The 13107-nt window shown below is 43.9% G+C and overlaps 1 protein-coding gene across 1 annotated transcript in view; it reads left to right on the plus strand.

Annotated features, from left to right (window-relative positions):
• The window catches only part of TAFA4 (TAFA chemokine like family member 4), a 125319-nt gene extending 113830 nt beyond the window's left edge, over positions 1-11489 (plus strand). The window contains exons 4-5 of the mRNA XM_070358949.1: positions 7112-7324; positions 11443-11489. Of these exons, the coding sequence (XP_070215050.1) occupies positions 7112-7324; positions 11443-11489 (260 nt within the window). The remainder of the gene's footprint in view (positions 1-7111; positions 7325-11442) is intronic.
• Positions 11490-13107: the final 1618 nt, after the last annotated feature.

Here is a 13107-nt window from a genome sequence, read left to right on the forward strand (position 1 = left end):
TCTGTGGCAAAGGAAACATGCTCACAGGCTACTTGAGTGCCTTGGTGGGGAGGATCAGTGAGTGGTAGAGACCGAGTGTCTGGTCTCAGAGCGGAATCTGCACAGTAGAGCTTTCTGTGATGATGCAAGTGTTCTTTCTGTATATCTCCATCTCTGAGTGGCATCATGTCCGTGTGTCCAGTGCGATTGGGAGCCGCTAAGCATGTGCACCTCCAGAGCACTCCAGATGCGTGTGTATTTAAGTGGGAACGTGGGACCTGAAGCTTCTGTGTTGCAGGATAAGCTTTATGCCATTGTGTAAGCTTGGTGTAACATCTGGTGGCCAGGGCATCCCAAAACCCTGAGAGAGAGAGGATTGTGAGTCTTCATATCTGTGTCCCCTGCACGAGCACTGCCTGGCAAATAGTCGGTGTTGGGCTCAAATAGTCAGCGTTCATGGGCTCAAAGTCACGGAGGCGGTGTTAGAAGTTGTACTTTAGACTCTAGTTAGGATGTATGTCTGTTCTCATATGTCTCTGATCTTCTGTTCCTTATTTGAATATGTTTTGAATCGGGCTTTTTAGCTTTACCTGCTTAATCTTTATCCCATAATAATTATGCAATATCATGCTGCTAACTGGCATGTGGGGAGACCTAGTGTCTGCTGATACCTTCCTTTTATCTTATTTGTCAATAAGGATAGGATCTAAAATATAAAATTTACTTGAATTTACATTTAAATTAAAGGCAAGAAGAGGGGCATTAATTTTGGTACAGACATTGGACTATCTTTATGCGTTTTTGTTAATCCATACCACAGATACTTATCTAGTGTTTTTTGTGCTTTTCTGGGAAATTACAGCTTTTAGTAGTTAAAAATAGCTCTTTTTTCCTCCCATCCAGCTTTTTTTAAAATTATAATTAACTTATGAAATCCCCCTGAATTATTGAAATGTGTCTGTAATACACATTTGGGATTTGGGAGAAGGAATGAAGAATTATTTGATTGAAGCTGTGATTACTTGGATCCTGAAACAGAAACTATTTAGCTGTTAAGCATTCTTCCTTTTGCATCTTCTTCGGGCATAGACAAGGCTGTTTTGTGGTAGGAACTGTATTCTACACATTTATCAAAATATAGCCCTATAGAGATAATGCTGGATTGGTTTATGATAAAATGAGATAAATGTGTAGTACAATGAAGCTTAATTTATTTTGTCAAACTGAATGCTCTCTAAATATCAGGTTTATAAAAACTTAATAAGACAAAAGCCTAAGACTAGAAGACAGTTACTTTTCAAAGGTTTTTTTTTTTCCCCTTTCTTTCAGTGATGTCCCAATGCCTTTTCTGAGATGTCAGACTTCACTAAGGATAAGAGTTACTTCGTGTCCTGAAGACATCTTTTGTGAATTGTGGGTTGTGTGGTCAGATGTGGGGTCTGTCTTTAAGATGTGAGTTCACAAGGTTTTGTTACTAGCTGTTTTCTCTGTGCTACCTGAGTGATGAAGCAATTTTCTGAGTTTTTCTCGGTGTTGGTCAGCTAAGTGACAATGAAGTATCCTTTACTGAAGCACTTTGAAAGTTGGAAGGATATGTGTGTGCATTTATCTAGTTTTAATTTAGCTCTTTTGTACCTGGCAAGTCCTAGATGCTGGAGGTCCTGTTTTCAACCCAGAGTTTGCTAATAATAAGCAAGATAGATAATTAAAGTCTAGTAAATGAAGGACTCTTAGAGAAAGGGGTACCCATGAGGAGCCATGAGTGTGACTTTACTATGTAGGAGGGAGGGGCGTGTAGAGCACCTGAGAATGAGCCGGGCAGCCTTGGGAAGTGGAAGCAGCTCGTCTGGCTCAGAAATGACAGAAGACAAATCTGGAGGTATACACAGGCCCTTGATAGTAAAGGTCTGAGAGCAAATCACATTTTTGGACTTACTGCCTGCTGTCTGGGAATTTGTATTCAAGGAGAGTGGATGAAGCAGATTCTGCCAATAAGAAAGGTAGGAAATGCTGTGAGCGAAGTTCATATCAAATATTTCTCAGAAGGAAAAATGTGCTCCCTGAATTTGACAGGTCAGATGGATTGTCAGCATAGGTGTCATGGTGAGCCCAGGATTTGTGTGTCTGTCGGGGACAGAGAAACATGTAGATGTTAGACTTGTGGAATTACCTTCAGTGGGGGGAAGAAGGGAGACAAGGACTAGAGCTGACATATTTACTTAGAGTGAGTTGTATTTTCACCCAGCAAAGCTTTGATGAGGTTTGATGAACCAACAAATCTTCTCATTCTGGGCTGAGGACATTTGGATCGTGACTGTAGGTGACTGGAGACCATTGTTGCTCCACTGCGGGAGGTTTTCTCCAGCTTGGAAACATGTCATAATGCCTGGAGATGCTTTTGGTCTTTATGCTGGGGGAGAGGGTCGTGCTGCTGAATATCTTAACATGCGTAGGCTGTACCCCTGAAGTGAAGAATTAGATGGCTCCAAATGTCAGGAGTGTCAAGGTTGAGAAGCCCCGCCTTTGAGGTTTCTGCTGTGTGTGGATGTGCTTGTGTGAGGTGGCATTTAGAAGCATCTTAGATCACAGAGGAGGAGTGTGTATGTCTTCATCCACAGCCTCACTTTGTACTCTGTGGAAATAACAATACTGGGTCATAGGTGAAATGTGTGAACAAGTAAAAGATTCCTTAAAAAATCACAGTCCTCCCACTACTGCTTTTATGCATGTTACCTGGGTCAGCTTCTAATGGCTTCCTTTCTTGAATACCAAGCATGTCTATTGGCAAGGTTTTCCACATACCTTTCTTAAAAGTTAATCAGTGGCTTAATATTTAAGGAACATGTCAGGTGTTTTGAAATAACACAGGTAAGAGCAAAAGAGCTAAAGATGAAATACATCAAAACCTCTTCTTGTTTTGATGTTCTTGTGACGGTTTCCATTTTAAACATCTTCTGTCCGTAGTGTCAGTGTAGAAACACTTTTCTTTAGAAAAGCCTTAACTGTTTGTAAAAGCAATCAAAATAAATCAAGAAGGGAGAGACCAGCTATAGAGAAGTGAGCCTCTTAATCTTATTTGAAGGTGGGCTTATCTAAATAATTATGTATTAAAGAAAACAGAGTATGTATTTAGAGTAATATTTATTTGGAACAAGGGCAAGAAACCAAAAACATCCATCTATTTTATACAACAGAGAGATAAAGACAGTGCATCAGCTTTCCTTAGCTACTTAGCCGCCTTGCCACACTGTCCCCCAAAAAGAACGTATAGGAAGTACTAGCCGTTCCCATAAAACGGGAGCATCACTGTCTTTTTAAAATTTCCTTTCCTGCATAAAACCAGAAATTTGTTACAGCTCGGCAGCTTGAAGATAGGGATATTTTGTGTTTTCCTAAGTCAGGAAGGCATGGGGCTTTTTAAAGAATTTCATTTTAAAAATAGAAGTGACAAGATAACTTTCTCATTTAAAATATATTATGGTACTTGGTAACAGGAAAAAAAAAATGTATTCCTCCTACAAACTTATTTTCCTGCGGAGACAAGACTCAGTTAAGTGGGCAGATGTTCTCAAGAGTTAATAGAATCCTATTTCTGAGTCCTTTGTCTCAGCTTACAGCCCTGCTCCGTGTGCGCTCCGGGCTGACACTCGCAGGCTGTTAATCACTCTCTTCTCTGTTAGGTCAATCCCCCGCTTGGTTTTCACCTTCACTGTGCGTTCCTTCCTCAATCCTTAACTCCTAAAGGAAAGTGAAACTTGTATTTTGGCTACCCGGGCGGCTCTTACTATGTCTCTCTCTTCTGAAAGAACATCGGGGATTAAGTGTTTCACAAAAACCTTTATCCTGGATACAGTATGTGCTTATGGAAGCCCCTCCCTCTTTGCGTTCTATCAACTATGAACAGTTTCTTTTTTACAAGTAGTAGTGCTTTACAGTCCAGGACAGCTTTGCTAGTTTTAGGAGTCAGTGGTGAATCTGTCTTTAGAAATACGCTCTGTGTTTTCCAATTAAATGACAGGATTGTGGTAAATGATTCCGTAAGGCATCAATACATGCTTATTTATTAAAATACACTTCAATCTTTAAACAAAACTAGGCAATTCAGTTAGGAATTGGCCTATTTGTGATGAATGCCTGAATCCATCATCTTTCCCCCAAGATCCGTTTCTAGATTTCTCATCAGCATTGTCTTGGATCCCCATGGTCCAGTGAGGAGATACCAGCACTTCTGTGCTCTGAAGGTGAGATAATTGGATTTCATCCATTTCCTCGGCAGGGAGTTTATTCCCAGACTTCTCACCTCACTCCACCTCAGCTGGTCTTTTCTCTCAGACTCCTTTTTGTTCTACATTCTCTCATCTTCTGGGGACACAGGTTTCCTGGCTGAGGGCACTACCTTGGTCACAAGCTTCCTAGAGCTGAGAGAACCAAGTGTTCACTTGCCCCTGAATGTCCATTGCTTCCTTGCTGACCCCTCACTTCAGCCACATGTCTCCTGCTCGCCCTTCGCTGTCCCTCTTACCTTCTCTTGGATCTCTAGGCACCTGTCAGAGCTGCTTTCGAATCATCCGTGTAGCTCTGATACCTGCCAGGAGCACACAGGTCTCCACTGCTGAGTGGAAGAAAGTTTGTCTTTGGAACAGTTGTAAAGATTTTTCTGGACAGTATTTCATGTTCAATTTTAACTCTGTGTAAATACAATGAAGTCTGTCAACATTTATATAACTTTTCTGTCCTGGAGACGGTATTTTAAATTGAAGGTTCCTCATCTTTGTACCTACTTGGGACCAGACTAAGGCATTCAGAAAATAAGGAATGACTAGTCAGCACTATGCGTATGGTCAACTCTGCATAGCACTTACTTGTCTAAACTATTACTTAAACTCTGGTGTAAGCAGAAAGATTGATGGATGCAGAGTCTAGATTCAGATACTGCTCGTGGTGTGGAAAGCTCTGGTGTTTGGTCTGGAACCATCTGCCTCCTTTTCTGGGGAGGTTCTGGGGACAATTCACAAGAAGGACAGTACATAAATGTGCTTTCAAAATGACACCACTCTGTACAATTTTAAGGTGAAACTGTTGTGATATTGGGGGCTGAAAAAAATACAACTTGCATAGACTTGACCCCAGTGCGTCCATCCAGCGAGTGCAGTCTCTGACACAGTAAATAACCCATTTAGCGCTATGCCTTTCTCAGTGTTGGCACCTTCTGATTTCAGTAGCAGCTGGTTATTCTAGATCACAGATCTGCCTTACTCGGGCACTGCTCTTGGTTTGGAGGGGACTCACTGGGTAACACCTCAGTGTTGGGTCAGAACCTGGAATGGTGGCTGCACTCAGAGAAGGTACCGTAAGCCGTCACTTCCGCCGGTAATGGAACCATTCTGTCCCCTTGTCATGCCGCGTCGCGTTTGCTGCCTCCAGTAGGGGCCTCTGCTGGGGAGGAGGTAGGTACTCAGCATTGCGCTCGGGCACCTCTGTTCAAATGCCGTTTGGCTATTTGCAAAAACTGTGACTTTGGGCAGGTTGCTTAATACCACCGGACCTCAGTTTTCTCTCCTGTATAAACCACAGGAAAAAAATAACCACTGTTAACCTTAGAGTTGTAATGAATTTGAAATTACTAGGTGTCTTCCCTTCATTTTTAAGGTGTCCTGCATTCACGAGAAAGTAACTGTTAGGATTTAGTCATGCCTCATTTTATTGTACTTCACAGATACTGCGTTTTGACAAATTGAAGGTTTGAGGCAACTCCGCACTGAGTGAGTCTATCAGCATGATTTTTCCAACCGCCTTTGCTCACTTTGTGTATTTGTGTCACAGTTTGGCAATTTTTGCAATACTTCAAATCCTCTATCAGTGAAAAGAATATGACTCACTAAAGGCTCAGATGATAGTTAGCAATTTTGAGCAGTAAAATATTTTTTTAATCACAGTATATATACATTGAGGGTTTGCTTTTTTAAAATAGATACAGTGCCATTGCACCCTTAATAGACTACAGGGTAGTGTAAACCTGATTTTTATATGCACTGCGAAGTCATAAAGTTGTGTCACTTACTTTATGGTGGTGGTCTGGATTCCTCCAAGGTAGGCTTGTGTAACGCCTGCTTTTTCTTGAACTTGACTTTCAGAGTTCTGAGGCAGTTTTAGAATCCATTGGGGTATTTTTAAAAAAAGCAACCTGTTACTATTTAAACAACAACGAAAGGTTAATCTACTTCCACCCCTAATCCACACACACTACCCGCAGCTTTGGAGCTTGGTCCTCTACCAGCCTACTGGGTGGGGTCCCCTTAAAAAACCTGTCACAGTCTTTTTTGTCCTTTGACATCTATGGGAATAACTAGTCACGCTGATGGTTTTTTCCCCTTAATTTCTCATCTTTACCTGCAAACTCAGAGAACTGGGGTGCTACTTTCTGATTCATGGGCTTGCAGCATGAATCACTGTATTGGCAGGCGGCTGTGGGGATGGTGAGGTGAAGGGCAGTCGCAGGTAAGCCAGCGAACTGGTCGAGAATGTGGGCTTGCGAAGGGGCGCCAGTGCTCCCCCTCCTAACTTGGCGCCCAGTTGACTCAGGCGGTTACTCACCTAGCTGGAACGGCATGGAGAGGTGAGCACCTTCGGGGATGAAAATGTTGTCTGTTCTGTCTTGACACTCTTGTCAGCAGCACTCACACCTGCGGTATCAGCATCCACCACTGTTACCTGCAGCCAGAGACGGAGACACAGTAACAGCTAGTATTTCCTGACAACACAGTGACTGGTGCAAAGTCAGCCAGGGCTTTTACGTGGGTCGGCTGTATCCCCTTGCCATCCTTTGGGGGGGGCTCTATTTTCCCCCCATTGTACAGGTGAAGAAACCGAAGCTGAGAATAAAACAGCTCGTCCGAGCTCCTTTAAAGAAGGCCGCACAGTCTGAGGTCTTACTACCTACATCATAATGTTAGCCAACTGCATAAAAAAGAAATGGTGTTTTTCCGTTAAGTATATGGGTTGGATTCCTTCCTTATGGTGACACCTATACGCAGTCTTGGAAGCCAGTGTCCTAACCTGCATTGAGCTTTATGTTGCCTGGATTTGGAGGGAAGAAACCGCGTCACAAGTGTTACGTGCCTTTGTCTTCCAGCTTCCATTGTGATTCAGAAATGGTGGTGTCACATGGATCCTTGTTTGGAAGGAGAGGACTGCCGAGTGCTGCCCGATTACTCAGGTTGGTCCTGTAGCAGTGGCAACAAAGTCAAAACTACCAAGGCAAGTATAGACAGAGCACAGCTGTACTTGGCAGCTTCCGCTTCCTGTAACCTGCCCCCTCCATTTCATCCTGCCGCCAAGAGGGAGGGTAATGTTACGTTGGTAAAGTTCCGTGGGCAATGCCCCTCTACCACTCGGGCCCTGTGAAAAGCGCGTTTCTCAGCATCACCCTCCATTTCAGATTTATGGAGTTAGGACTGGTGGAGGGATGCCTTATCTGAAGCAGGGCTGCTGAATTCATTTCAGCTCCTTCACGGGCCGATTTAAAGTAAAGGTTTCAGAGTTGACAGTCCCGTGCATCAAACCAGCGTGGCCAGACCCCACATCCTGGTGACTCACTGAAATAGAATACCTGCCACCTCGGAGGAGATTTAGTCTGGCTGAATTGGCTGAAGACTCCAATTCAAGCCTTGTAAGTCGTGTTTCCTGCCCATTCATCCTCGTTCTAGTTGCGTCTCTGAAACACACCATTTTCTACCCAGTTCTCGAGCCAGAAACTGAACTTCTTTCTCCTCTCCTGCTGTCCACACTCTTGTTTTGTCTTAGGGACTGGTACTCCCACACCCCGCCCCCTCTCTGCATCACCCTAGTTACCACCCCCGGGCGGTCTCCACTGTGTCTGGATGACCAACATTGCTTCCTCATATCCACTCTTGCTTCCCTTCCTGCCTGTTCTCCATAGAAGGGAGTCATTTTTGTGAGTTGCAGATCTGCTAAGCTGGTCCACCCCCAAATCTCTGAGTGGCTTCTCTGTGCTCCTAGCTCACCTCTGCTTGTGTGGCCCTCACTAGATAACTCTGCAGAGCACCTACCTTCGTTCTTTCTGCTCCAACCGTCTCAGCCTCGGTTAGTCCTCCTTCTATGGTGCTTTGCCAGCTGCAAAGGAATGCGCTTTCTGCCATTCTTCTCTAGAAAGAAATCATTATTCAGGGAATCCTTCACGGATAGGATGCACATCCCTTGTATCTCTGAGTGCATCATGTAAAACGCACTCAGTTTACACACATTGCTCCACTTACTTGCTTCATTCTGTCAGCTTCCTGTCTGGGAGCAGAGCGGTGATGTTAGGGCCCCTTGCTGGGTTGCTCACCCAATAGTCCCAGAGCTGGCTGAATAGCTCCACACTGTTTCTTGTACAAAAATTAATAAAACAGGTCAGTCTAGGATTCTAATGAGCTACACACACTGGAATGGAATGACTGCTTAGTCCTGGTTGCTGTGTCAGCTTTGGCCCCCTGAGGAGGAAAAATATCCCTTGAATGGTTTCTCACCTTGCTTACATTTCCCTCTTTATGAGTGTTTTGAATTACTCAAGTTCTCAGTCATCTTCAGCCACTGAGGGCAAGAACAGGTGAGTTCTCCTATGTATGCACATGAGGTATTATAATAAACAAGATCTTATTTAAACAAGTCATTAATAAAAGATTAAGTCTAAAACATACTATTGTAAAACAAGATTTAAAAATAAACTTTACATGTAAATTTTAGCTGATATTTATTACATCTCAGATTAATAGTCTAGTATGTTGTCTGATTTATTCTTTATAAAATAATTCCAAAATCAAGACCATTTTAACATTAATTACAATTATCAACTAAGCTGTCCTTGTTAGTGATATCATGATCACTAGGTTAAATAACCTGATCTATGCTTCTTTATCCAGGGCAGGAGAAGTTCATGGAGGTTATTGGTAGAGGAAGGAAGTTAATACTGCCACCATTTTAAAAAATTGGAGTATAATTGCTTTTCAGTGTTATGGCTGATTCACTTAATTGTGAACAGCAAAAAATATGGATGCATCTGTCACCTCTCTCCCGTCCCCCACCCATGTAGGTCATCACAGAGCACCAAGCTGAGCTCCCTGTGTCATACAGCAGCTTTCTACTAGCTGTCTATTTTACACATGGAAGTGAATATATTGGAGAAGGCAATGGCACCCCACTCCAGTGTTCTTGCCTGGAGAGTCCCAGGGATGGGGGAGCCTGGTGGGCTGCTGTCTATGGGGTCGCACAGAGTTGGACACGACTGAAGCGACTTAGCAGCAGTGAATATATGTTATACCCTAAGGAAACCCTAATTCTAAAAGACACACACACCCACTCGTCACTGCAGCACTGTTTCCAACACTGCCATCATTTTCATCCGCTCCGCTTCTAACCCGCTCCCACAATCTTTCGATCTGGGTAAACCCAAGTGTGCCTGTTAAGCAAATCCTGCCTTAAGATAATTAATTCCACTGTCCTTTCCCATGGGCCCCCCTCAGCCTCTCTTCCCTTACCTCTTCCGAAATCCAAATCTGGCAGTGGCCAAAGAGCTAGGGTCTTAAATCTGTCAACCATAAATCTTTCCTTTTTTCATGTTTCTTGTAGACTAAGAAATAATAGAAGCATAATCTTGCAAAACGTTGACTCTTACACAGAAATATAAAATAAGATACTGAGCACCAGTCAGCTGTGTTCTGGGACAGAATGCATCTGAGGAGCCCCTTGCTTGCGCAGCTCCCTGCTGTTTCCATACAGTTCACGAGGGTATTTGCAGGAAGTGGGCCTGGAGGGGTGTTGTAGCTCTATGTGCTGGGATTAGGAGTTTGCTCTAGCGAATCCTCAACGGCAGTGACATTTCATTTAGCGCTGTGAAAAGCTGCAGAAGCATAATACAGTTCCCCCAGCCCTCATGCTACATAGCTACTTTTCGTTTTTCTTTTTTGTGATACAGCACTGGAGAATAATCTTGGAGTCATAAAACTTTGTTTCCTTTAGTAATCCAAGTCGGTGTGACTTGAACTATATAAAACATTTTATGTCTTTTATGGAGCTTATGCACATAGAGTAAATTCATTTGTGGAATGGCGACTGGCATCGAGCTCACAAAAGCTGTGTCTTAAAATTGACACTGGACCTCACACCCTAGGTGAGACCACAGTCACATAAAGGTAGAACACTTACCGCTCTCAAGGGGGTATTATTAACTATATAGCAAAATAGTTTGCATTTTCATTAACAGTCCATGCATGGCAGCATCACAACACAGAAAGGCGAAAAGAAAAAGATCAGCTACTGTCAGGCATCTAGTCCAAATTTTCTTTTCCACTGAAATGCGAATGTAACAAAGTTAGCAGTCAACCTGAGATATGAATAGTCTTAGATGAAGATAGGAACATGAGTGTGGACAGCTCCCTAACCAGCAAGGCAGACACTGAGTTGATTCTGCTTGTATTGTTTTCAATATCCCCAGAGAGGAGGCGGGTACTGCTTTGTTGGGGGAAATCTAACTTCTCTGACATCCTGCCTTGATTTTCCTTCCTTAAATTCTGAGTTTTATTACCTGAAAGTGAAAAGTGTAAGTTGCTCAGTTGTGTCCAACTCTTTGCAACCCCCTGGACTATACAGGCCATGGAATTCTCCAGGCCAGAATACTGGAGTGGGTAGCCATTCCCTTCTCCAGGGGATCTTGCCAACCCAGGGATCAAACCCAGGTCTCCCACATTGCAGGTGGATTCTTTAGCCACAAGGGAAGCCCAAGAATACTAGAGTGGGTAGCCTATCCCTTCTCCAGTAGAACTTCCCGACCCAGGAATCAAACCAGGGTCTTCTGCAGTTGCTAAATGTGCTAAGTCATTTCTCCCTATTTGAGTTGTCGGTATTAAGACTCCTTACAAGTGTGCAGTGTCTTCTTAGCACTACAGGCAATGGTTTGAAGGGTGTTTTTGTCGCTTGCAAATACAAGCAAATCACACGTTGAAGTTTGAGAAGCTTTAGATTTTTACATGTTCCTAATTTCAAGACCTCTAAGAGTAAAGAAGTATGTGTTGCGAGTGGTTATTCCCACCGAGGGACAGTTTTGCCCTCAGGGAGATGTTTGGCAATGTCCGAGGATGTTTTTAGTTGTCACACACTGGGGAGGGGGTTGCTGTGGGCTTCTGTGGTTAGAGGCCAGAGATGCGGCTCAACATCCTGAAATGCACAGGGCCGTCCCCGCGACAGAGTTACATAGCCCCACATAGCAGTAGTGCTAAAGCTGGAAAAAACTTCATCCAATAGGGTAGTTCTTTTGGTAACTGTGTGTGTAAGTATCCTACCTGATCCCATTGCTTCCTTTTGTTCTTCAGAGTTTCTATTCAGTGTCCAAGCGTTTGCAGTATTTCCTACTGGAAAAGCTAGAGGGAGGCGGTAAGACACTCTCTTCCACACCTCCCTCTCCCTCAGGATCTAAGGTGACCGATTCCTCTGGTTCCTTCCTCACTGGTCCCTAATCGATACCCTTCCCTCTGGCTCTTGGTCTACTGCAACGGGTCATCCTCATCCTCTCTACCACCATGTTATAACTGTTTAATGATACCAGTGGCTGTAGAACAACCATCATGGGAACTTGTTAAAAACACAACTATTTTGAGCCTCATTCTAGGGTGTTCTGGGATGGGGTTCAGAAATCCATACTTTAAGAACAAGTGTTCTTAGGGAGATTCTGATGAGTAAACAGTATACCCTCGGTTTTTGAGCTCCCTACCTGCTCTCGGTTCTCACCTTTGTCTTGGCTTTCTGTGCCACGAGGGTGAGGTCCCTGCCCAGGTTCCTTCCTGGAACCATCGATGGATGCCCCTTGGTAACTGCTAGAAAATGTAGGATATAAGCATCTTGGGATGGGCCTTCATGGCCACTCAGCAGACAGGCCTCTGTGTCCACACCTTCCTCTTCATCCCCTCCCACTTCTCAAGTCTACTTGTCTTTCAAGGTTGCGCCGAGGCGACTCTTTTATCCTGAAGTCTTAGCTTCTCTGATCCCTAGAGCCAGAGCCTGAACTTTTCGGGGCACTGTGTCACATGAGAGTGGAGCTGAGAGCGACATGATAGCAGCCTTTTATCCGCCAAGATGCAATGCACCTTCCGCCTACAATCAATGAGACAAAAATTTTCAAATCAACCAAATCTGAAAGTACCTCTTCCAATTGTCAGTGCAGAAAGGTTCCCAAACAGGTTGGATGTGGAGAATGAGCTTCCTCAGATAAGATGCTTTTGAGAATTACATCCTAGATGTAGACTGCTACTTGGCTGACTGTAAAGATGGTTGGGTTTGAAACAGATGCATGAAAGAAAGATCCAGGAAGAGCTACCATGACAACAGTCACTGTTCCTTGAGCACTAACCCCACGACAGGCAGCGAGCACACCCTTCGTGCAGTTTCATTCCCTTCTCGCAACAACTTAAGGAGGGTAGATGCTACTGGTTTTCATTTAGCAGACGAGGAATCTGAGGCTGAGAGAGAGAGTCCTCCCTGCTCAGAAAGTGACCAGCTTCCTCCTCCGGCTGCACAAGCCTAAGACCCGAGAGTTGTCCTTGACGCCTCTCTCACACATCCTGTATTTGTCACGAGTCCTGGTGGCTCCCCTCTTACCAAGTGGTCTCTCTGAGTTGTTGACAGCCTGGAACCACATTGCTTGTCTCATCTCTGTGCCTCCCTCAGAAAAAGGCCGAAATCCTTGCGTTTCCCTCTCCCTAGACAGTTCTTGGCTCAAGTAGTCAGGGCGCCATTCTGTCAAGTTTCCCTGTAGGCACCTCCTCCCCCGACAAGCCTCTGTGAAATAGCGGCCGTCTCCCCTCCCTGCCCCAGTCCTGGGCTCCACACACTATGTCACCTTTGATATACTTTTCTTTTACCTGTTTGTCCAGCCCTTTTCCTCTAGACTAGCAATAAGCAAGCTATGTCTATTGAGCCAAATCTGGCCCTTAGCTTACAGGTCATTGAAACAGCAGAGAAAGAATGAGTTGTACTTTTTTTAATGGTTGGGGAAAAAAACAAAAGGACTATGTATTTCTTAACATGAAAATTTTGTGAATTTCAATTTGAACATCCCAAAATCAAGATTATTGGGAC

Source organism: Bos mutus, chromosome 22 (genome assembly GCF_027580195.1).
Source record: "Bos mutus isolate GX-2022 chromosome 22, NWIPB_WYAK_1.1, whole genome shotgun sequence".
Taxonomy (NCBI): domain Eukaryota; kingdom Metazoa; phylum Chordata; class Mammalia; order Artiodactyla; family Bovidae; genus Bos; species Bos mutus.